Raw genomic sequence first — 24,759 nt, 5'->3', positions numbered from 1 at the left:
ACACTGAGCCAGAGAGAATCACTGCAGTGCATTAGAAAAATTGCAAATTCATGCAATTTATTCCTAAGCCCTGTGATTGGTTTCTACCTAACTTCCCAGAGAAACAAATGGAAAGTCCTGCATAAAAACTTCTGAAAGCTGCTGTTTGTATAGAGCACCTCCCCTGACCCCCCGAAGCAAGGGTTTAAGGGAATTTGGTCAGTTCTAAACTGAGCTAAGTTTTCAGAAACTACTTAAGTCATTTTTCATTACTGAGAGTATTATATTAATATAATTTGATTTTTGCTACTAGGTTACAAAACCAGCGTTGTCAGCCTCCTTTCTGGCTGAAGGAAATACTACATTTAATTGCATCCCCCAAACTGGAAGGTTTCTTTTGCTTATCAGTGCTTTAACAGTTTAAGAACATCAAATAAGCAGGTTTCCCAAAAGATTATTCCTGTTCTCACTGGCAAGTATATAGCTCCAGTGAGGAGCTAGAGCTATATTGAGGTCAAATATTGCAGAGGCCCAGCTTAGCTGTTGCGGTTACTGCAGTGTCTGAGGTCACGAGAGCGATTCGCCCTGGCTGCTGTGCAGGGCCGCTGGACCCTGAATCCACAGAGGGTCCCGGTGAGAAGTAGCTGCCATGCTCGCAGTACACTAAGAGAGCAACAGGGGACCCAAACACAAGTTCCTGGTCCTGACTGAGAGTAATGCTCTTTTTGCGCCCCCCCCCCCCCCCCCCCCAGCTGCCTTGAGAATTGTGTCTGGGTCTAAAAATGTCTCTGTTCTGCTACAAAATAATTTTTAAAATAAAATGTAATTAAAACGTAATGATGATTCTAAATAAGGAATTCCCCTGAAAGTCAAATCAAAACACCAACAAGAGAGCATAGAGCTTGCTGCCAGCTGTGCATCAAACCATTACTCGCCAGACAGTCATGCTGCACTCTCACTCCCAGCACTGCTGTGTCTGCTGGGTCAGCAGAGTGGGATGATGCTGTTTCCTGAAAATCCCTTAATTTCTCTGTGGGGTCTGGGACGTTACCCAGCTCTGAGGGCTGATGGGAATGAATTGTCTAAATGGCATCTTCCTCCACTTCCAATTTGCAAACATGGAATATTTTTATGCATGTGTTTTTCCCCCCATGGGGAAAGTTTTCTTCAAACACAGCAGAGATTAGATCCCTCCACACACTTTCCCATGATTATGTCCCTCCCATTTCAAGGATGTGAAAAAAAAAAATGCATGCCTGTTTGAAGCACACAGCTACCAACAAGCTTGAGAAAAGGCAGAGGCAATCCAATAGGCTTACCATGCAAGGAATCCAGCAGCTCTTTCACAACGTCCTTATGTCCAAAATACGCAGCCACAACAGCCGCATTGTCATCGTTAGGTTCTGTTGGTAACACCACTAATGCTTCCTTCAGTAAATACCTCACTGCCTGAAGATCTCCATATGCTGCTGCAATACCTAAAAGCTGGCACTGGTAAAGAAAACACGGCAAAATAAACTCTCTGTAAAGGGAGCAGGCAGAGAAAGAGAGCATTTCTAGAGCTTGTATATAATTGTGCCCATGCAAATGCATACCCACTGTCACTGTGGTTAACTGAGAATGTCATAAACTCTAGTAGCCATTATAATCATTGCTGTTGATATATTAATTATATTAATTTGTTGGGTTTTGCTTTATAGTTTTTTTGTATGGTTTTACCGCAAAAGTGCTCAAGGCACAGAACGGTGAGTGTAAAACCATTTTTCATGGACAAACAGAAAAACTATTTGCACAGCTCTGCTACAAGGTGTAGTATTTCCAGTTTTGGAGATGGCCAATATGCCTGGACTTGGCACGCAGGTAGTCTCGCAGAGCACTAAGATAAGCTCTGTGCAAAGAGCAGGCTCAAAATGAGAGCTCTGAAGGCAGAGCAGTGCAGAAGCTGACGCAGAGGATATAGTTCCAAACACAAGAAGCAAAATCTTCTCAGGGGGCCATTCACTATCTTTGTACTGATGGGGGAATACATTTTTTTTGTTAAGTCTGTAAACTGCTTCCTTTTTATGGGGAAAAATCTATTTCTCTGTTTTAGTGACCACAGCACCAGCACCCCTCCTCGCACAGGCTCCTGTTCCTACATACGCTGTTCCTGTGATCTGCCTCGCCTTTCTGATCTGTGCCTTCAAGGGCAAATACTGTCCCTGAGTATACGTTCCTGAAGTGCCCCACACAACCTGCCATGCCTGGGACCCTGCAGCACCAGTATAACATATATAACTGAATGGATTTTCTGCATGAGAAACAACACGAGAAAGCAACTTGGCATTTTGGTTTCTTTCCCAATAAAATTTGAGAAAGACTAGTAACCTAACCCTACCTTTTCCACTTGCAGTGCAGCCTCCTCACATGACAACTTAATCAATTCTTGGGCCTTACTGGTGTCTCCAGCTTTGTAAGCATCCTGAATGCTTTCTGTCACAGGTGTCTGAATTATGGAGACTTCGCCGACTGTGGACTGTTTGCCACCCATGTCCACAGTTCCTGCAGTAAAAATAGAAAAGAGGGGTCAGGAAGAAATACCTGTTCATTACTTATGCACAGCTGCTATGTCAATGCATCCTGGCAACAAAAAAAGGGGGTGAATTATTTTCAGTGGAATATTTACTGCACACAATTAAAAAAGAGGAAAAAACCTCAAAACTCAGTTGCCCGATAAAAGAAAGTGATAATACGTTAAAGTACTTTCCAACAGGGACATGAAACTAAAATGGAGAGCGAGTTCCCCAATTGCACCAAGGGGTGGTTTCCAAAGGACAGTGTGAAAGCTCACACACGCAGACACGTACGCTCTGCAGCAGCCTGCCACGCTCGATCTCCTGCTGCGGGAAGCAGGGAAGAGAAGGGCTTACGTGAGATCGGCACCTGCGGTGCTTCTGAAGGAGCAAGGAGTCTGCAGCACCTGCAAAGCCATTCTGGTATTATTAGCCTTGCTTCAGTCACTCTTCATTCACCTCCTGACAACAGTCTAATAAAACCCCACTGTACTTCTCCAACACTTTCAACCAGAGCTTCATATACCTCAATTAATGTGAAAGAAAACAAATTGGGAATATTTTTACTCTGGGAAAATGGAGTAAAAGGAGATTATGCAAGATGCCCAGGGTCACCCTCATCAATCCTGGAGAGTCTCCTAGGCTAGACTTTTTTTTTTTTTTAAAAATGCCATTAGGAGCCAGAAGAGTTTTTATATGTCAAAGATTAAAAGCTGCAAACCATTAGAGAAGATGCTTGCGGTGGGTGGCTAACAAAGACGCAATCGTGAAGTCTCCCACCCAACCCCCCAACGACCAGGACAGGGAAAGCTGCAGGAAAGTCACTGAATGGCGAGTAAGATGTTCAGGTCCACTCCTGAACAACATGCAAGACAGAGAAGAGAAGCACTTTTCACTTGAAAAGAGACCATTTCATACTCGCTTTTTCCTGCTAAAACATTATTATTTGTTATTGCTTATTTGCAACTGGTTAAATAAAGCCCTTAAGGCCACAGATTTTCACCTATGTTAACAAGGATTTTTTTTTTTTAAACAGGCACATATGTCATGCAGGGCCTAGTTTAATGCAGCCTGGAAGAATAAGTAAATTTGGACCAATCTATAACTGTCAGTAAATATCTTTAAATAATGCAGTCTGAATCACCAATAGATTCTGACTAACACTTCTCATCAATTATTTAAATGAAGCTCAAATCACTCAGACATCGGAGACGGCTCCAGAGATTCGTGCCATTAAAAATGTGCCCACATCAATAACCTTTCTCAGATGATGCAGAACGTGTGAAGGACAAGCAGCAGAAATCAAGGTAGATAAATGTGGTGTTAAATTACAGCATAATAAACAGCATCTCAGAGTTCATGTTAATAGGTGCAGTGCCTTCATAATTCTGTACTTTTAGGGGGTACATAGGAAAAGAAATTCATCCAGCATTTGGTCCAGTCTTTTAGAGCAGACCACACATTCTCTAAGAATATTGCATATGATTTAATTCTCTTTTTCATGGACACCAAGGTAGGAAATGCAAACGGTTCTTAGGCAAGGAACTGTTTAAAGGGTGATAGAAGAGAGACTTTAAAGCAAAATAGTTTTCCAGTCTAAGCAACTCAGAACTGGACTAAGTAAAATCCAAGAAAACAGTGCAGTTACTGGAACACACAGTCTCCCCGTGCTTGGCGCCCTCTGATGAAATCCTGAACCTAGAGAGAAGCACTGGAATTCCCCTTGGAGGAAAAAATGCCTCACAGCGGAGATACAAAACAGCTGGAAAGCAGTGCAGGAAGCCCTGCAAACCAGGGCTGACAGAGCACAGCAACTTTAATCTGGTTACTAAAATAATGCTGAAAGGAGGGACAAATTTTACTTCCTCTCAGCCTCAATCCTGATTTTGGGGACTATCACTCAAGACCCACATCTGCAGCCATTTCACATGTAAAGGCACACCCCTTCTGCCAAAGAACTGAGCAGGGCTTCTTTCTTTCTTTTTAAATCATGGCCAGGGGCGGTGGAGGTACGAGTGTCTCGTGGTCAGAGATTAATTCGGGATGTGGGAGATCCCGGTGTTACTTCCTCCTCTATTAGTGAGGTCTCCAGCCAACCTCTCTCACACCAGAGCTCTTCTTCCAGCAGCATTTTCCACCTCTCCTATTGGAACTGTCCTAGCGTGCAGGGAGGACTACCAAATCAGTTGGCCAGGGAGCACAAGAAGGACCACAATGTTGTCACTGAGGGAAGGAGGAACTCCGCAAGCTAGACCCTAATCCCAAGACCGCTTCTGTGTTTTACCAAATGATTACCTCACGGAACTATTTGGCTAATGTGTCATGCTTCCTCTTACATTTTTGGACCCCTCAAAATTTCTTAAGTCCTTTGTAGTGTAATGGCTTAGTTACAACCACTGCTACCATCACCACTGTTTGGAGGACATGGGCTGGCCATCAACCACCGCAGTCTGCTCATGTACGCTAGGTGTAGACTTCTGGGCTCTCCAGGAACAGGAACATCACAAATAGCTGGCTTTGTGGAGTTTACATGCTCCCAGAGTGAGCCGGCAGTTTAATCAGAGTCTTTGGGATATTAATTTTAGTCCCTAAACTCAATTTTAGTCTTGTCTTAGGCAAATAAGAACCTTTTATTGATCTAACCAAAACTGCCCAGTTTTGAACATTTAAACATCCATCAAGCAGAATTCAATAAAGCTTCACTGAATGTAAGAAATCTGGGCAATTCTACTGTTTGAAACCAATATACTTACATTTAAATATTCTTGGCAGAAAGATAATGCTACTCATCATCCAAATTCCTGTCATCAAAACTTCTTTCTATGATTGCCTTCTGCAGAGTAAATTGACCTCCTGCCTAAGACCCAAGCAAAAAGCTGCCAAAGGTCTTCAGCAAAAAAAGACCTTGCAATTGAACTAATTACAAGCCTGAAAAGAGCAAAACTAGTGAGACAGAGAGTGACAAAAAGCTTGCCCTCCGCCAACAGCTGTACTCACATGATTCTGTCAAAGTTAACTTGAGCTTTCAAAGGTTAAATGAGAGAAGGTAGGCCTAAGTTCCTAAGTTCCCAAAAAACACAGAAGCCATCCATTCCAAAGTTAAGCATCTCGGCAACCAAACTACCCAATTCACAGAAGACTTCCTGGTGACTTAGTAAATTATATATTGACTTCTGAAATACAAATGGAAAATAAGAAGCAGCATGTTTTATAAGCTTAATTTATACTCACCAGTAGGAAAAAAAAAATAAAAATGAAGAAAATTACATTCTACTGACTAAAGACTGTTTTATTTCTACAAGATGCATGACTGAACTATCATCAGTACTGGCATTCATGTAGGCTGGGAATAAAGTTTTGCCAATACATGCATCAGCCATTTTTAGCAAAAATCTGGGCCGAAATCCAAAGAAATTCTGCCTATGGTTTTAACCCTACAAATCTCATGCCCTTTACCCGAGCTCTTCACGGCTTTCATAATAGGGTCACCTCACTTGCATATAGCCTTGAACAACAAGATATGAGAGCAATACTGAAGTTAAATAATATTGAATCTCTATTTTTGGACTTCATCATGCAACATGCTGAGCATTTAAGCCTGGATGTAACAAAGTGCTTTTAATTCTTAGGTTGCATGGATTTAGGAACTGGCTTCTGTAGTTTGCACAATAGAGTCTACATTACTGTTTGACAATGCACATTGCTATATACAAAACAGCATAGCAAGTTATGATGTTCTATCAGTACTTCTTGGATATTTCCGTACTAAAAGGCTACTAGAAACTCCAGAAGCTCTTACACACCTGTTCTGATTTCCTTTAGTCTTTGCTTTATTGCACACAGATGCGGGACGGAGTTCCTGTGCTGGCTCCTCTAAAACCACTGCCCCAAATCAGCACCCCTCTCTTGAGCTTTCAGCAGGAAAATAGATAAATGAAGCCTATTTTAACTGAGGTGGTGTGGTGTGGGTTCATTTCTCTGACACGTTTGAATGTCAATGAAAATAAGGTCATGGGGTTTACTCCCTGTCATTCAGATCATCTCTGCATCATCTTTCTTTAACTTCTCCGTAGACCCACAGCTTCTTTTCTTTCCTTGCTTTCTAATGACTGTAAGCAATCCAAGTGCTGTTTGTAAGGGGAAAACAGGAGGCATTTGCCAACGTTAAAAACGCATCCTTCATCTATTCCTCACACAACTTAACAGCTTGTATCAAAGTAACTAACTTTGGAAATGTTTCCCACTCTTGATTTCAATGTTTTATACTTTGGAAGTAGGCTTTAAGCTTGGCTTTGCAGTAACAGCCTTTTACAAAAGCAAAGGGCAAGACTAATTTTCTTTTAAAAATATTCCAATGGAAACAGTGGTTAGCAATAAAAAAGCAGTTATTTTATTGCCATTCAAAGGTTACAGGAGTATAAATTTTAAAAGTGCAACAGACTGCTGTCCCAGCTCAGAGAAACAAACCAAAAACAAGTCTTATTATTAATAAAGGGTACCATGAGAATTTCAGAGATATATGTAGTTACACCCTGTCTCAGGCCTTGTTATTACAGCAGGTGAAAAAGAAAATCTAAAAGTTCTAAACTGACAGTACGGCATTATCAGCAAAAACCTGCAGGTTTGCAGGTCAATGCTGTGAATCAACAAACGGCTGCGTAACAAAACAGCACACTGTATAGATGATTATTATCTTTATATCCCAAATCACTGCATTCCTGTCTCTGACACATAACCTTACAGAGTTTGTAAGTGCTATATTAGTCCCTTTGATAAGGCAGGAGTTCTTTGGCAACTAACTAGGCTATTTTTATTTAGCAGAGAAAGATATAAATGAGATGCTTAACAAAGGATAAAATAGGGCAGGAAGCTTACTTACTCCAAAATGGAATTACAACAATAATAAAACTTTAAAACTGCTACTGACCTTGTCATAATGTGTGCAGGTATTTCCAGAGATGGGAGCAAATCAAGATGATGACTTTAACGCAGCATCCCATTCAGCGATGCTCAATTAAGCTACTAATTCCTTGGACTGTTAGCCACCCACCTCTGCTTCAGCACAAGCCGCTCTTACAGCAGCCACTGGATGTAATGCCTTTTGGCTGTCTGGCCGTTTCTTTGTCTGAATTAACTACTACATTTTAGCCCTGACAGTTATTTTCATCTCCATGTCCCATTACAGCGAAATCCAAGCCTCTGGTTCAGAGAGGATCTGGGGATGGGGGTGGGCAGGGAGGCCGCCTCTCTGGGCTGAGCTCAGACATTAATTCCTCAACAGCACCAGATGGCTACAGCTAACCTTTACCAGCTTAATCTTTTGCCATTTTGACTTCTGAGCACTGCCACAGAGCAAATAAAAAAATGGGACAGAGATGAGGTTTAAAACGTGCTGGATATTTAAAGCCAACCCCCCCAAATGCTTAAAAACTCATAAGTGTCACTTAACATTTTTCAATTCTACCCTATAGAAGCTTTAGCAGGCTGGTTTGCAAAATTAACAGAAAGCCATGTTATTTCTGAGGCTCTGTAACAGACTCATGTATCTTCTGTTGCTTTGAAAAACTTCAGATTAATAAACAGAACAACAGCCAACAGGAAGCCTCCAGTGACTTCAAAGGATGATAGATCTGTCCTACATTGCGCTTTCCACTTAGATGGGTAAGAAAGAAATTTCAATCCTATGGAAAGCTTTGAGATACTGAAAAATAATTCCCATCCCAAACGAGGAAAAAAAACCAAACACCTGGGTTCTTTAATTAAAAAAAAAATAAAATTATATCAGCCCAAGGTTTTTATGAAACAAAGATACCATCCTTCTCTAATTATCTGACACCTCAAAACAGGGTTTCATTTGTTGTTTAAAAAAGTTAAAAGGTTTTGTTCATTTATTTCAATCATTCATTTCTTAAAAGATACAGTCATGGACCAAGGTCTGTCCCCAGGAGGGAAGTTGCTCCCCCTGCCTGCCCACATACGCTCGGTCCATGCGGCCCCATAGCCAGGACCTGGCCCAGCGCCATGCAAAGGAGGGTCCCGCAGCAAGAACCCTATGATCTATTTCACCTTGTTCTCAGGTTCAGGCAAAATACATATGGCCCAACCAATTCCACCATAAAATGCCCCCAGCAGGGTTCAAAAATGGTCAGAACCACTTATAACCCCCCCTGTGAGAAGACAAGAAGAGAAAGTTACAGTAAATCCAACTGAGAGATAACAGGATGGTTTTATAATTCAGTATCCCCACTGGAGAGGCCACGCCAGAACTGGGCCGTGTCCCTCTGACGCTGATTAATCTCTCTTCACAACGAGTGAGACGTGCCAGCTTCTCAGGACAGAGAGGGAACCCTCCACACACTTTTTCTGCCTATTTCTTGTGGTTCCATTTCACCCAAACATTCATTATTTCAGCTAATTAAAGGAGTGGCTCTACACTGAGATCTGCCTGCCAAGGCAGTGGAAAAGATGATGTATTGAGTACAAAAGAAACCCGCATCTACAACATAGCTTACAATCGATGCTCACTGCCCCAAAAGGAAACTTATAACCCTACAAAAGACCAGATCTGAAACACAGAAGAATGCTTCAAAGACAAAAAATCCCATACTGAAAGGATCTTTTTCACTATTATTGCATAATCCGGACTTATTTTTAAATTGTTTACGTGCCAGTACCATGCATGCAAAGTCCTGATCTGCATTAAACATTTTCCAGCAAGCATACACGATCTTGTAAAGGGCATGCTGAACAATTTTAGGTATAGCAATGCAAAGTGACCAATTATCAGAGCCATTGGAAATTTTCTATTTAGAAACACTCTTAACCTGCAAGGAAAAAAAACATTTGCTAATGCAAAACTGACAGGAAAATATTAAGTCCTGGATGGAAAAATGCTCTGGACTCCTGCCTTTTTAAGGGGCTCCAGAACTGAATTACAAAAAACGGACGCCTCTGAAAGCTTAGCTCTACACTTACACAATCATTTCTCCATCATCCAGGATAACGGGGAAAGAGGGAACAGAAAAACCTCAAATACTAGTAACAGTGAGACTCAGCAGTCTTTAGTGGGCAGCATCACAGCTGCCTGAATGGCTGTGTGAAGCTGTCTGTCTGTCTGTCAGAGCCAGCACTAAGCTGGAACTGAAAAGCTCTACCAGATCCGAGCGGGCTCCTGCATTTCTGCATGCACCTCCCAGGTTCCTGGCAATTATTTGCATTGTCCAAGAAGTTCAAATGAAGCTGAGCTGGTTATTCTTACTTTGCTAAAGTACAAGAGGTTACACAAAGCCCTTACAAGGCAACGAGCTTAGGGACTGCACAAAGAAATACACACTGGAATATGACCATCGGAGCAAACCCATCACGTCAGCGTGCAAATCACACTGGAAACTGCAAGGTAGCTTTGGGGTCACTAACGATACCTGCAGCTATCCAGGGAAAAGGAACAAGGGCTACTACACGTGACGGCCTGGGACGTGCCTCTTCTCTTGTGCTCTGCAAGAGGACAGCTCTACCTTGGACACAATCCTGCCCACAGGCTGTTTTAAAAGTGCACGCACCACTTCCACTGCCCTGGGCTATGCCTGATGGAAGAGAAACAGCAGGACTGCAATCCTCATCGCAGAGTCAGAGCGGAGGCAGCTCATCAGCACCGTGGCTGGGCACCCCCTCCTCTCACCTGGGCTCCAGGGGCTGCAGCCAGCCTCTCCTGTACTGATAAACCCTACACAAATCCCCGTCCAGCCATGCATATCAGCACGCAAGGCTCCCGTTGCTCCACACCCCACCTTTAGTTTCACCCTCTCTGTTTATAAAGCTTCCTTAGCTGCAATAGATAACACTGAGACAACCCCCACATCCCAAACAAAAGGCAGCAGCCAACAGCAAACACAGGGCTGCTGCCTCCTCCTCCTCTCTCTTCTCCTTCCGACTTTTCACCAAGCGGCTGGGTACTGAACACAAGCAGGCAGCCATTCGCTAACCCTGCCCTCCCCAGCTTACCAGCACGATGAACTGGGCCGGTTCTGATGACAGTGATGGTTCTACTCTCTCCCCTAAGTACACATGTCAGGCCTAAGCAGCTTCATGTGCACATGTTCATCCCTTTTGATCTGCAGAAGCGCTCAGAGCATCAGTGGCCACACCACATTTCTCAGTGGACAGATTGTCTCATGGTAGATCATCCCTGGTAGACACGCTACTAGCCTTTGGGCAGGGAAGGAACGGGACGGGGCTGACCTCTGGCAAGCACAGGGCAAAGGCTGGTTCTGGCAGTGAAGGGAGATGCCCCACATCCCTCCCGTACTGCCCTCTTTGGGGTGCAAAGGATCAGCAAAGACCACAGAGAATAATGATGGCCCTAATTTCCACCCCCAAGGGAAAGAGACTGAGGGAACCAAGAAAGCTCAAAATGGCCAGAGAGCCTATTGCCATATTGAAAATACAAATGACTCAGCTCTGAGTGAAAGTTTCTATTTTTGCCTTTTGGCCTCAGTGATTTGGTTCCAATCCTACAGCTTGAATCATTCAGAAATATGCTTTTGCATGCAAGGCCAGCTATGCCACTCTTGCTTTCCAAATTCTAAATTGGAAAATGTACATTAAGCATGCAAAAGTATGACTACGCTTTTGTATTTTCTTCGTGTTCGTTTCCAGGCATGGCTGGAAAGAGAGGATTATTAAATGATGAAAGGTGTCTCTAGTGAGACCATTCCTGTCCAACTGAATCAAATATTATAGCCATGAAACCAAACCAAGATTGGATTTCATTTGAAACTTCGTAAAATAAAATTTCATGGCTAACTTTTGTTTCTTTTGAAAATTTTCCTTTTCCCTAATGTTCAAGCTTTCATCAGAGGGGAAATAATTCCATGCATCAATGTTTTCTCTCTTTCAAAGAAATAATTTGCTCAACATTCTTCTAAAAATAAAAAAAAGTCATTAATTGATCACATTGGGGAAGCACCAAGTCATGGCCAGCCCTCTTCTGCTGCATCCTCCTTAGACATATATTTAAAGCTAGCTTTAGAAAGAAGCAAATGCTTTTAGCCCCAGCTGTGAGAGGCTACGTCTGGAGGAGTTCAGGGAAGAAGTCCCTGTGTGCGTTTGCGGGGAGGACGGGCCCAAGGTCTCTGCTCAGGTCTCTTCTGAGTCCAAGTCCTCCACTGGGTCCACCAAAGACACATCCAGCGATTCTACAGCTTGTCTGAGTTGAGAAAAGCAGCTGCTAAGCTTATGTTTCACTTTAATAACACATGTAAACACCCTCCTAAAAGGAAAACCCATTTACGACACTCCAACCCAACTGCGGGTCAAAAATAATAGCACAGAAGCAGCCAATTTGTGTCTCTCCAGCCCCATGAAACTCCACGGATGCTACCGGGAAAGACAAGCCCCAGTGGGGCTTTCAGAGAAAGGTGATGAAACTGGTAGGATGAAGCCCATAGCTGCTCCATCAGGTCCCCCTGGGCCACAGCAGCAAGCCCAGTTCTCCATCCCTCCATCAAACGGCAGGGGTCCTGGGTATCTGCTGTCACCTGCGTGGCCACCAGTGTCCCTCCTCCCTTCCCCAAGGAGCACGGCGGGTCTCTTACAGAACCTGGATATATTTAGATTTTGAAAAGCCTGGCCAGAGAGGAGGAAAAAAGGGCAAGCAACATTTAAAAGATATGTAAAATACCTTGCACAACTCCAGTTTATCATGTTCAAGGAAGATTAAGAGAATCTGGAAGAGGTGGAGAAGACGAATTGAAGAAATGGACAGTCTAATTACAAGACTGCAGATGAAAAGAGCTTGGCTTGTTGAGCCTGGAAAAATGAAGGCTGGATGGGGATGGGAGTACTGTCTATAAATACATCCAGAGGGAGACACCAGGGAAGGAGAAGAGTTATTTATATACAGGGTATGAATACATTTTGGCTGCCAATTAGAAGAAAGTTTAAAATGTTGGAGAAATGAGGCTTTGGAACAGTCTTCTAGAAGAAGCAGAAGCAACAGACAAGTCAACTTGCTTCAAACAGGCCTTGCATAAGGTTTAGGAGTGTGACACCAGGACACTGACCCACACTCTCCTTCCAGTCCTACAGCCTGCATTCCCATTTTACACATGTGCAGAAGTTAACCCAGCTACTAGGCACTAACAGTCGCAACAGGCGAGATGATAACGGCTTCACAGGCTACTTTGAGGGATGTTTGTAGAAAGAGAGAATATCTTTTATTAAACAAACTGATAGATCTAGGAAAAAGCAGACACATCTAAGGGAAGAAGCCTTTCAAGAGATTTGAGGGAGTAAACACCCCATGCAGCAAAATCCAAGCTTAGTACATGTTAGACACAGTTCCATGTGCTGCTTTAACTGTGTCTGCTAGCCTAATAAAATACCTTACTCTTTGCTATCCTCACTTCTCATTTATCACCAAGACAACAACTCTAGATTAGTTTAGGTAAAAGTGTTGCATGCAGAGGAAAAGAAAGTGCAATCAAGATACAGGATATGGTTGGCATCAAGACAGTTGAACGGGCAATTTGGCAACAGCAGAGCCAAGGGAAGTGCAGAGCTGGGAAGAGCATCAGAGGGAAGAGATGAATACGATAGTCTTAAAAACAACAAAAAAAAAACCAAAACAGTGGAGAAAGCGAGGCTCCACTCCAGCTTCTTCTGAACTCAACATGAGCACTTCCACCAGCTTCCATGCGAATAGGAGCAGATCCTCCGAGATGCCGGTTTCCGAGACAGAATATCTCAGAGGGGAGATTACCTTAACAGCTGTGTCTGGAGCAGAAGAGAAGGCCTGATGAAAAGACCTCTGCTGTTGGCCAAGACAGTGCTGGTCCTGAACCAGGCTGCATAGTGGTGTGCTGCCAAAGCTTTAATGGGGGCTACCAAAAGAAATAAAACCTTCCCTCACTTGTGACAAAACCTACAAGCGACAGATGTGTCTGCATTTGCAGAGAGGGGGAATGGGGAGATATTTCCCCTTTGTCTCCCTGATGTCTGGGAATATCAGCATTCATTTCAGTTGGAGGGAGGACAAGGACTCTGCCTGGGAGGATGCTATGTTCAAACAAAGGTACATGCTGTGAACCCGCTGCAGCCCACAGCATTTTTAGATGGCTGCTCCAAGGCAGAGATGCCAAAATTAGGCAAGGCACGTTTCATCCCCTTCCCACCCACCTATGATGAACTCTGATCCAGTGCATCTGAGAACCTGGTCGAGTCCCAGCAAATGACTTTGATTTGATAGCTTTTATTCCCCTCCTACCATCATGTGAAAGGTCCGAGGTGCAAAACATCGGAGAACTGTGACCATGATTACAAGCCCACTTAAGGAGCTAGACTTTTTTGGTTTTCAAGCTACATTTGAGACCTGAAAAGGGATCTTGTCCATTAGTGTTACAAAAAAAAAAAAAAAAAAAAGAATGTTCCTGTTTGATGCAAAAATAAAAGCATTTTCAAAGGCTCTTTGATGTGCAAGACAGAAAGACATGCAGGCAGATTCTGGAGGAGGTCTTGTATTCAGCAATTACCAGCACTCTTTTTGAATCTTACTCCCCAGACAGAATTTTTATGTGAAGTAGATAATCACACTGCAGAGTGTATCAGCTCCAAACCTTGTGGCTTTTCAATTAAGCAGCAATAACCTCTCGTCAAAATACTCCTTAACCAAGATGGGAATAAAACAAATAACCCCAAAACCAACTAACTGCAGGTGAAGCAATTCCAAAGACATACACACTTCTAAAAGATTTCCTTTTGAGCTCTTCTCGGGTAGCCATGCCAGTTTTCCAAGCGATATTCTGATCATTAAAACAAGCAGTGATGTAATTTCCACAGCGACCACAAACATACCAAGAATATTTGAGCTAAATTTATCCAGACTTCTTCTTTGAATCACTGCTTTGCTTCGTTATTTTTCCATGATTTTCAACTATGCACAGAAAAGGAGTTGTGGACAGCCTGGGACTGAGCTTTCCCCAGCAGTATCCGAAATGCCAGCCTTTACACTTGGGATCCACAGATTGACTACTAAAACTGAAATTAAGCTGCTCCTCCAGCTCCCAGCCCCAGGTCTCGGCTCCTTTCACCCTTCGCCTTCCTCCCGCCCTTCCTGTAGCAGACTGACCCTTTCCCTCACCCTTGGGTGACACAACATGGGGCTTCTCTTTGCGACTGAGAAGTTCCCGAAGCTCACCACAGATCTGCCGCCCTCGCCAGCCAGAGAGGGTGAGCCAAAAAGAGAGGACCTGCACCAGATTTCCCACTGCTCTGTGCAGCTCTGTGGCAGACCCCAAGTCCCACCTGCCTGTCCAGAGCAACACATCCCACCACCACAAGCACCCGTGCCAGGAGAGCTCAGGCTAGGGAAGGCTGTGTAGGCACCAGTAGGTACACATGTCCCTGCAAAAAATATATAATCTACAAAGACATCACTGGGTTTCACCCTCTCTTCCAACACGCACAGGGTGGCTAATTATCATACTGGGAGGGACTGAGTATTTGCAAAAACTGCAGCTTAACCCCCAAGATTTCACTGCAACAACTTTGCTATTGTTCAATGTGAATCTTTTTCAACAGTCGTATTTTAACATGGTCTGAATATGTCCTTGCTGACTCCATTTCAGATTCATGATCAGACTCACTGAGTTTGCCTGCATGTAGCTGTTCATGTTTTAAGGGCAGTTTGTAATTTCTGAAAGCACACTTTTTTTTTTTTTTTTTAAACCAGAAAGTGCCGACCCCCAGAGCCCCTCTGACTGCAGGAGGGCTTTTTGAAGGTTGAGGGCCTTCCCTAATACTTAAAGACTTATTTTCTAAGTCCTCCCTCTAAATAAGAGCAAGGCACAAATTCAAAGCATGGACACACTTCTGTTGTGAAACTCTCAGCAGCTTACATAAAAGGGCTGCTGCTGTGGTGATACATAATCACGCAAATAAGCAATTGCTGACCCACTAATGAGCACACAGACTTGGATTAAGGAAAGGAATTCAATATCAGCCTAATTTGATGTAAAATCTTAAACAGAACCTATTAAGAGACAGACTTTACCTGCATAGCAGACTGGGAGCTGAATGGTATAAAATCCATCCCCCACACGCTCATCTGCAATGCAAACATTTCCTCCCAGTTAGCTGCCTTCTGCCAAGCAGAGCCCTGGCAGCCCCTTTATCGATCAGAGAAATGAAAAACAAAACAAACCTCAGACTTAATGCTGTAAGGATCCCTGAAGATCTGATCCCAAGCCTGTTATGTCAGTGCAAAGTCTTTAATGGGTTTTGGCTAAGGCCCCCGTAGGCTTTGGAGAGGACAAAAAAAAATAAATTCATAGCACTTTCTTTCATGCAAGTATGAAATCGCCTGCAACATCACTGACAAAACAATAAATCAATTACAGGCCTGGTAAAGACTGAGTTGGTGTGAACAGTATCAATTGCTTTTCCCCACTGAAACGGAGAACAACGGTTCTATGACCACAGCGTCAACCCTCACCTGAGAGCCACACATCGTTAAGGAGTCCCTGTGCACAGGTTCTAAGGGCAAAGGATTTTATTTACTACCTTATCACCTTATCTTTGTTTTTTTCTAGGCTTCTTGATAAAGTTGTCATAAGTTACATTTTAATGTAACACACCACAAATACCTTTTAACTGAAAGGTGGAAAAATAAAGCTGTATAGCAGCAGATAATGCCAGATACAGCTCAGATAAAGATCAATGTTTTACTACTGTCTGTAAATCAAACTGGCTCTCAGGTTGGACTCTCTGCTCAATTAGTTTCCCAAGGTCTGCACTGCACCGCTGGCACTCCCAGCAGCTCTGCCCATCTTGCTACGGCCCTCAAGTTCAAGAGCAGGCTGGCTTTGATGGTATTTATCAGGAAAAAGCTGGTCCTGCCACTACTAAGACCTAAGTGCTCCTTTATATCTCCTTGACTCCAGAGGGACGCAGCACCCGCAAGCCAAACTCCCACTTTCCACATGCCCAAGAAGAGGTTTTCAAAGGCAAATGGTTCTTGTAGATGCCTCTGTTTCAAAATACAGGGAACATCTTCTAAGGGTATGTCTGAAGAACAGTGCTTAGTATCCAGACTCTGAAAATGAGTTCAGAGCGTCTTAAATTAGGCACCTAATTGTAAATGCCCCAGCATTCGTTGCCCTTTGGGAAATCCAGGCTCAGTCCGGCGAGATGGTGCAATACATGGTTGTGCTACAGTCTGCACAGGAGAGCAGGCTTAACCACATGCATTTTCTGCTGCAGAGCAGCCTTCCGCATTAGCTTTTGGCCCCATGTGAGACTGCACCACTTCTGTATGAAGTATATATTTAAATATGTTTAAAAATACAAGCCTATTACTGCTTTACTAGGGTACTTCCTATTCCTGCCTAGCATTTCCTACTTCTCCTTCTGCAGGGCACTATGCAGTAAGACTAACTCGCATAAGACACCTGTTTTATTTTTTGCCTTTTTTTTTTTTGCTTGTAGGAATACTTTCAATTTGCTGTTTGGAATCAAATTAACTAACAAATGGGGAAAAAAAAACAGAAAACCTTCAAGGCTCATTTAGTCTGATTATACAGAACTTCAAGCAACCAACACACTTTGCAGGTCTCTAGTGCCCTGTGCGCTCAGATCACCTCCCAGATGCTCTCCTTGTCCTTCTCACCGCCACGCTGTCTCAGCAGACTCAGGGTAATGTTACTATCATCTCCACTGTGTGGACGGAAAAAGCAGGACGGAGGGTGCGAGTACTTTTTCAGTTATACAGCACAACGTGCCACGGACGGGGCTAAGTCAACACGCCCCAAGACCGAGCTGCTGGCCCTAGCCCCACGCGCAGAGCTGATGTAAAGATTTTAAAGCTTACATGGTGATTTCATGAGGAACACAGTGATATCCGTGGTGCTGCCAACACTGATTTTCCCTTCCTCCTCTATTCAGCTGGAAAGATTTATAAGCAGAGATATTCACACTACCAAATGCAAGTTCCTGCCCTTCACATTTAAGGCAACAAAATCAACTGTGCAGAACTATGAGGAAACAACAGCAAAGATCTCATCTGGAGGCCACGTACATGCACACCCAGGAGCGGGTGAGCTCTGCCTGCTTTTATTGCTATAAAGAGGTCAGGTTCTTCCTGCAGACTTTTGTTTTTTAAGTGGATTTCACACTGCCAGACAGACAGCCTGGAAGGCTCGGGTTATCCAGTAAGTACAAAATGGAGAGCAAGGGCAGGGTCTGCAAAAGTTTCCATCCCTCCACCTACAGTCTTGCCACCTCCTCAAACTGCCGCCCTACGACGAAGGCCTCGGCCACATTTGCAAACGTCCTGGCCTCATGCAAACAGGGGAGCGACGCTGGATGCACAAAGCGATGTCCCATGAGAATAAGCCGTTTCATTTGCTATTAGCTAACCTCAAGCTGTCACCATTGAATCCGTTGTGAAACTTTCCATATAAAATTGCACTAGCTCCTGAGCGGTCCCTCCTGTTAAAATGACTCTTTAACTCTCCCATTTAAAATCCTCTTACTTGCAGCGGAGACTTTTCTACGATTCAGGAAGCAGCGGTGCAGGCAGCAGCTTTCCCTCTGAGTCAGTACTGAGCTGAGCCACGGCCCAGACGGGGTTGCAAAGGTCACTACCATCGTGGGTAGTTTCTTTCTGATAAAATACAAAGCCCCGTGAGCTGCAGGGTCACCACGGCACTTTTGAAGCACAGCTTTAAGAGCCTCTGGTCCCCTCCAAATGCCAACTCAGGTCGTTATATTCTGGTTACTTGTTTGCTCCCTCATTTTAATATTTAGGTCTGTTTTCCAGGCATACTGCACATATCTATCTGTGCTTCCCTGGACAGTCGAAAGTCACCAGCTTACAACAGATTTGTCTCCAAAGAAGTTGTGAAGGTTCATTTAGTTAAGATCTGTAAAGCTACTATAAAACTATAAAACAACCATCACTGGTATCATTGTCCCTAACTATGTAATATTATATATATCACAACATAACACCCCTTTTCAATGCTCATTTCTAGATTTAGCAGGAGAGAAGAGACACCCTCTGGTGTGTTCGAAGGATAATCCAATTCCACCTCCGAGACACACACAAATGGCATATGAACGCTCTGCGACTTTGAATAAAATCCTCAATAAGAGAGCGATAAGCTCTTTAACAAAAGTACCCTTACATTTCAGAAGACAATGATTGCTTTCCTACGTCTTTGCTGAACTGTCTCCTAGAAACTCATATGAGAATTAAATCCTAGCTGTAAATTTTCATAAGATTCAAAGAAACCAAGCGGCCCGTAGAAAGGAGATGAATCTCTATTCTGTTCTACGCATTCATACAGTGATATCATTGGGCTTCCATTGTATTTCCTACAAGATTCATATTATGTCACCTCCGCTATATTATGTAGAACTCTTTAACCAAGTTTAAAAAAACCCTGTGCTTCATGAGAGACTGCAGCTGCCCCCGTATCCCCGCTCACTTTCTTTCTTTTAATTAGGACAAGATGAACAAATCTAGGAGAGGGGAAGCGGGGTTTGAGGAGGCAAGGGAGGTGCTGACTGCACCCAAAATGGAGCATTATTTGGCACTCCAGTGACAAGTCCTCTCTGTGGACCAGTGGGTGCTCACCGGCATCATAGAGTCAAGCCCAGCACCATCCCCGGAGGGCAGACAGGGCCCAGTTCTGAAACACAGCTCGCCTGCTCTCAGGGTAAGTGGGTATCCTGCTGGGATACAGGCCAGATCACTGCCTCAGCCAAGAGGAATAGCAGAGGAGACACGAGCAGTAAGGTGAGCCCTTGCATCATGTTACATTTGCTAACTACAGTCAATGATGCTGTGAACCTGTTCTCCACATGAAGACCTGGCCAAACGTATAGCTGTCAGGAAAAAAAAAGCCCTAAAAATCTTAAAGGCTTTCAAATGATCAAGGCACTGGGTGCACATGGTACCTGCTGGAAGGTGCTTCCAGCACTGTGTCGGCCGTAACGCCACATTGATCCAACAGACCCATCCCGGAGCCACAAGCACCACCGTGCTGTTTGTTAAACCACTCACATCCACACGCCTGTCCTTCCTGCCCGAAAAAAAAGACTCCGAGCTTTGTGTGCATTAATGAGGTCGTTGGCGTTGAAGAAATTATCTGTGATCTCACTCTACTTCCCAGTGGTTCCCACTGAATGGAAGCAGGAGGCTGCATCTAGATTGTTAATAAATGCACGTAAACAATAGGTTCAAGTGTGGAGGCTGAATGAGTCACTGCGTTCCTGTGTTCAGGCTGTGTAATAGGATCCAAACGCAGAACAAGGACCAGCTAACTTAGGGAGTGGACCAGCTAGCTAATGACAATTATTCTTGGCAGGACTCAAACAATCCCGAAATAAAAATGAGTTTAAACATGTACAGTATGCTTATAAGGAGCAAATCCACCAGGGCAGTCCTGGATCTTAAGCTTTCCTAGGATCCCTTTGCCAGCCTTCCAAAACTGTTTATCAAAGAAAATAACCCAGACATGTAAGTATAGAACAGTTATACCAGTAAGATTGGTATGCCTCCAGTTGAACAGTTTAACTGAATTTACATAACAGAAACATGCAATAATGTTCTCAGAAGAAAAACTGAACTCACAACGTAGAAAATATACCTTTTTCACTTTTCACTTCATTATTCACTCACAAACTAATATGTTTATTTATTGTATCTTTAAACAGTGAGAAAAACTTGTCAAATTACTATTGCAGAATAAAACTTTAGCAATTCTTAACACCTGCGAATCGTTAGCGCAGATTAAAATTCTTCTCATGGTTTATAGCTTAGTATTCAAGTGGAGATAATTTCTTCCAGAGAGAAACTCAGAAGATAAAATTCTTAAATTCTAAGAATATTCAATAAACAAATGTCCCTGGTTATTATAGAAAGATACAATGCCAATTAACAAAACCAAAAACCAACAAAAAAAATCAGTAACACAGAATAAGCAGAATACATACGGAGAAAGGAAAGAGTTCCCAGAGCTCCCTGTGACGCTGGTGAGAAACGTCTTCAAAGAAGATAAGGCAGCCTCTGAATAAAGTATCAGGTTTTGCTTCATAGTTGCTGATAAAATCCAAAATAAGGCTGCAAAAACATTAGCTTCTACTGAAGCCTGCTTACTCACTACAAAGCGTCAAACACACCTTCATCCCACACTTAAAACGCAGATGCTGCCTCCTAATGAACTGCTCGTTGCAAGGGGGGAATACCGTTATACAATAACCAGAAGGCTATTTCTTGATGCAGAAACAGAACTGGGTTTTGACTCAGAGAAATGCAGCAGTGCCTAGGAGCTGAGAGTTTCAGCGATAAAAATAATCCAAAAATAATTTGGCTGTTCAGAAAAAAATTAACAGGAAGCAACCTGAAGCATATGTCCCTTCTGAAAGAGAAATTTCCACCTATGGATTTATTACATTACATAAATGCAGACCTTCTAATCTAGCCCAACAATAAATCACTGCAAGCCACTGAATCAAAGCTGACAATAAAACTGGAGCAGGTTAATATCTGCTCAGCCTGAGAAACGACGCTCTGATTTTAGCAGCTTTCATACCCTGAATACACACTGCATCAGTGGCTGGGAACATATTTGCATTCACATGCTAAAAAGGCGCAGATCTTGTAAAACATATTTAGGAACTGGTGAGACGTGATACATATATTGACTTATTCCGTAGGCCTTTGGAGAAAATCGGTCTTCAGAGGAATGCTATTCTTACCACCTGAGTAGTTCAACATCATTCTCCTTGCAAGTAAAATTCCTTGTTCTATACTGTAGATTTTCAAAGATTAGGGCTCAAATCACTGTAAGATCTTTCATATACTTAAATTTTATCAAAACTCAGTGGCAGCTGGCTACTGAGTTCTCTTAAAACCTTTCGCTCCCAATCTGAACATGAAAGAAAAGAAATCATCCTATTTACCATTTTGTGGATCCATGTTGCTCTCTCTGCAAATAGCGGATTCCTCAGTTCCCACACACCAGTACATTCTGGGTCACAGATGTGAAGATCCAACAGACGAACTTTCTGCAGCACTTAAAATTGAATAGTGTTGTCAAAGCTGAATGATCTCCATCAAGTAAACGCAGGAGCAGAGCGACTGCTACTAAGCACCATCCCGAAGAAACATCATTTACCCTGTTTAAAAATAAATAGTAAACGAAATTAATCGTTCTAGTATTGAAATTGCAAGATGCTTCTTCCTCTGCACTCTAACAAGGCTGTCTAAATATTACTTTGCAGAAAGGCGCTCACCATCCTATGCAAATATTAATACAATTGTTTTCATAATAGCTTTGTTAAGAGCACAACATGAATTAACAGAGGAGGCTAACAATGTCTCCACTATAGAAAATATAATGTTCCCAATTTTTCTCCACCAAAGCCGCTCAGTCTTTGGGCAGAGGGTGTGGGGGGCGGGCAGGGGTCACAGCTGCAGTTTCAGACTCTCCACAAGTTAGTGTCAAGGCAGAGCACTGAAACCATGCAGTGCAGCTGGAAAAATCCTAAATGCAACCTCAAAACCTTTCCCATCCACAAAGACGACTGTGGCTCTTGTAAGTCTCCACTGTGAGAAACTGAAAAATACTGATGTGGTTACTGAGACAATCCTCTGTAGAAAAGGAAAGAGGGCTAAGAGAAATGCACCAGCTCCTTCCCCCTTTGCCCAGTCCTTTTAGAGAACTCTACCACCCCAGAAGCGTCAGGCTTCTTCAAACATGTTCAGGGAGGCAAATCAGGCCCTTCGTAGCTCTTAAAGGTTGGCTTCTTCTGAAACGTCCTGCATAACAGCCAGCAGAAAACTGCACAGCTCAGTCTCCCAGGGCATTTCCAACTCCTTACCTCTCCAAAGCTGCACACCTGTAATTTTCTCTCTTTTAATGCATCTTCCACAGAGGTTAAGGCTACGGGTGAATTTGCAGTGTGCGCCCAACCAGCACCAGCGCTCCTTCATTTTCTGTTTTCAGTTTCAGTCAGTGAACGCCTCTCAGATGTAACATGATGCCCACCACCTTTGACTCTTATTAGTTTTTCTCACGTCTGGTGCATGATGCTGAAGTTTTGATTGGAGGCTCGAATTCAGCAAAGCAGGTAACCCACCTCCCACTTCGGCCAGCAAGACCCAAGAATATCCCTAACTCTCCCTGAGCAGAGCTGGCTTCCTGAGTTGGGATCAAAGGCCAAGGAGAATGCAAAAATACACTGTTCCATCACCACTTCCAGGAAGCTTTCTGCTCCTCCCTTGTTACATAGGGTTTTAACCACCAGCCGGTAATGTTAAAAATCACTGCATGCTACATCAGCTGTTTCTAGGCAAATAATTGCATTTTAGGTGCACTTAGAGCAAAACTCAGCTTCTGATGAGCCCTACTTTGTGGTGCCTGGCAGCAGGAACCCAAACTCACACCCCAAGTGCTACGCGCACCCCTGTGCCCTGCAATCCGGGTGTTGGGTGCTGCCAAAGATCACGGTTTGGTTCTTTGGTGTTTTTCAGAGGTGGGAAAAATAATCTGGGTGCCATATGGCAAATAATGATATGGACTGAGAGACCTGGGCCAGGCTACATGTCTTTCACACACATCCCACAGCTAAACACCTCCTTTGCAGCAGGATGGCTACAACTCCAGATGGATGCAGATGCCTGAGCTGCCGAGCATCCACCCCTCCCTCTGCATCACAGCTCATCTCCCAGGTCAGGCCCTGGCAGCTCTGGCACCCCAATGCAGCAGCAGCTGGGCACATGTAAGAGGCTGAATTTGGCAGCTTTCACCCACAGGAGGAGGGGAGGCTGTAGGCTGCTGCAGGAGGCTGAGGTGCAGGTGGTCCTTAAGCCCAGATCCAGCCCACAAACTGTGGGTGTGTTGGTGGAGGACCGGATTCTGCCCTGGAACATGCCGAGTTCCCACCGGAGTCAGCTCGGCTCCTGGACCAAGCTTCCCTCGGCCACGCTGGCAGGCACGGCTGCTGCGCTGGGACCCCACATCTCTGCCATGTCGTGGGTGCAATACCCCAGGCAGAGGTGTCGGGCAAGCTCTCACGCCTCCCAAAAGCTGTCCAGGTTGTTAACTTTGAAAATGGAGGGGATGTGGTGCTTCCAGCAGCTGCCTCCCCTGCACCCTCGCTATAAATGCACTGAGCAGCTACAGTAAGAATAAATGCTTCCCCACGCAAAGGCCAACAGACTAGCTCTTTTTAGCAGATGCTGGTTTCTGAGGCGTTTCCTTGCTCTACAATGGGGGCACACCATGTGCACTCACAGCAACTGTACAAGAAACACTGAACGGGGGTTGGTGTGGACCACAGAGGCTTGAAAGCCATCCCACTCCTCATTTTTAGCTTTCTACTCAGGCTACTCCCCAGGCTGAAACTTTCCTCATATAGAGTGAAAGAACTTTCAGGAAAAATAACAGTGTCATTTTGATAATCAGTTCCCTTTACCTGCAAGGATGCTAAATGCTGTAGCCATGCGTATTACTGCCACACAGCACCCACGTAAGCAGTATTTCCATATTTCAGGACCTTTGTGTATATAATAAAAAAAACCCTACAGTGCTTTTACCTTAAGCAAGATACGCTCAACTGTAACACGTGCAAACACTGTGTTTTAATTTGATTTAGGGAGAGGGATCCTATGGGCTCTGCAGAATCTCATTGAGAAGGAGGAGGACCATGCAGAATACACCTGGATGCTGATTTGCATCCCATTTCAGACGATCCCAGTTTCTCTCCCGAGACCTGCTACTGCCAGCTGTCAGACAGCATCCCGGCACACCCGACCGTGCCTGTACCATCCCCAACACCTCCTCTCCACTTTGCCAGCCCGTCTGGCATCACCCCGTGCATCGTGCCTAAATGCAGCAAGGCACCCAGAAACACCACGGTTTCCCAATTCACAAGAAACCTGCCAAAACTTCAGTTCTTTGCTCAAACCACCTGCTGTTTCTGAGAAGCCCATCTGAGGCTGGGCGCCGTGACGGGTATCACCACGGATCTAGAGAGGCCCACGACACCATCTGGAGGGAAATGTGCCGTGGGCTCTTCTGCCTGCCATCGCACAAGGCAGGGTGAAGCCAGTCCTGGAACCGAAGCGGCCTGCCCGATGCCCGCCTGGGGACACCCCAGCTCGACGGGACGCCCGTCCTTCGTCCTTCATTGAGCTCCGAGCAGAAAGCGGCAAACCAGTCCC

The 24,759-nt window shown here is 44.1% G+C and overlaps 1 protein-coding gene across 2 annotated transcripts in view; it reads right to left on the bottom strand.

The window, feature by feature from the left end:
* The window catches only part of LRRK1 (leucine rich repeat kinase 1), an 83,106-nt gene that overhangs the window by 57,711 nt on the left and 636 nt on the right, over nucleotides 1-24,759 (bottom strand). Inside the window, exons 2-4 of one of the 2 annotated variants that reach the window (XM_087744430.1) lie at nucleotides 21,495-21,710; nucleotides 2,357-2,520; nucleotides 1,299-1,470 (exon numbers count right to left, since the gene is read on the bottom strand). In XM_087744430.1, coding sequence (XP_087600556.1) covers nucleotides 1,299-1,470; nucleotides 2,357-2,520; nucleotides 21,495-21,561 — 403 coding nt within the window. In that variant the 5' untranslated portion in view covers nucleotides 21,562-21,710. Of the gene's footprint in view, nucleotides 1-1,298; nucleotides 1,471-2,356; nucleotides 2,521-20,525; nucleotides 21,005-21,494; nucleotides 21,711-24,759 lie in introns of those variants that run through there. The other variant, XM_087744431.1, reaches the window with a different exon arrangement.

Source organism: Nipponia nippon, unplaced genomic scaffold (genome assembly GCF_047370975.1).
Source record: "Nipponia nippon isolate SJK-2023a ecotype South Korea unplaced genomic scaffold, ASM4737097v1 scaffold_9, whole genome shotgun sequence".
Taxonomy (NCBI): domain Eukaryota; kingdom Metazoa; phylum Chordata; class Aves; order Pelecaniformes; family Threskiornithidae; genus Nipponia; species Nipponia nippon.
This window is presented reverse-complemented; position numbering and strand designations above follow the sequence as displayed.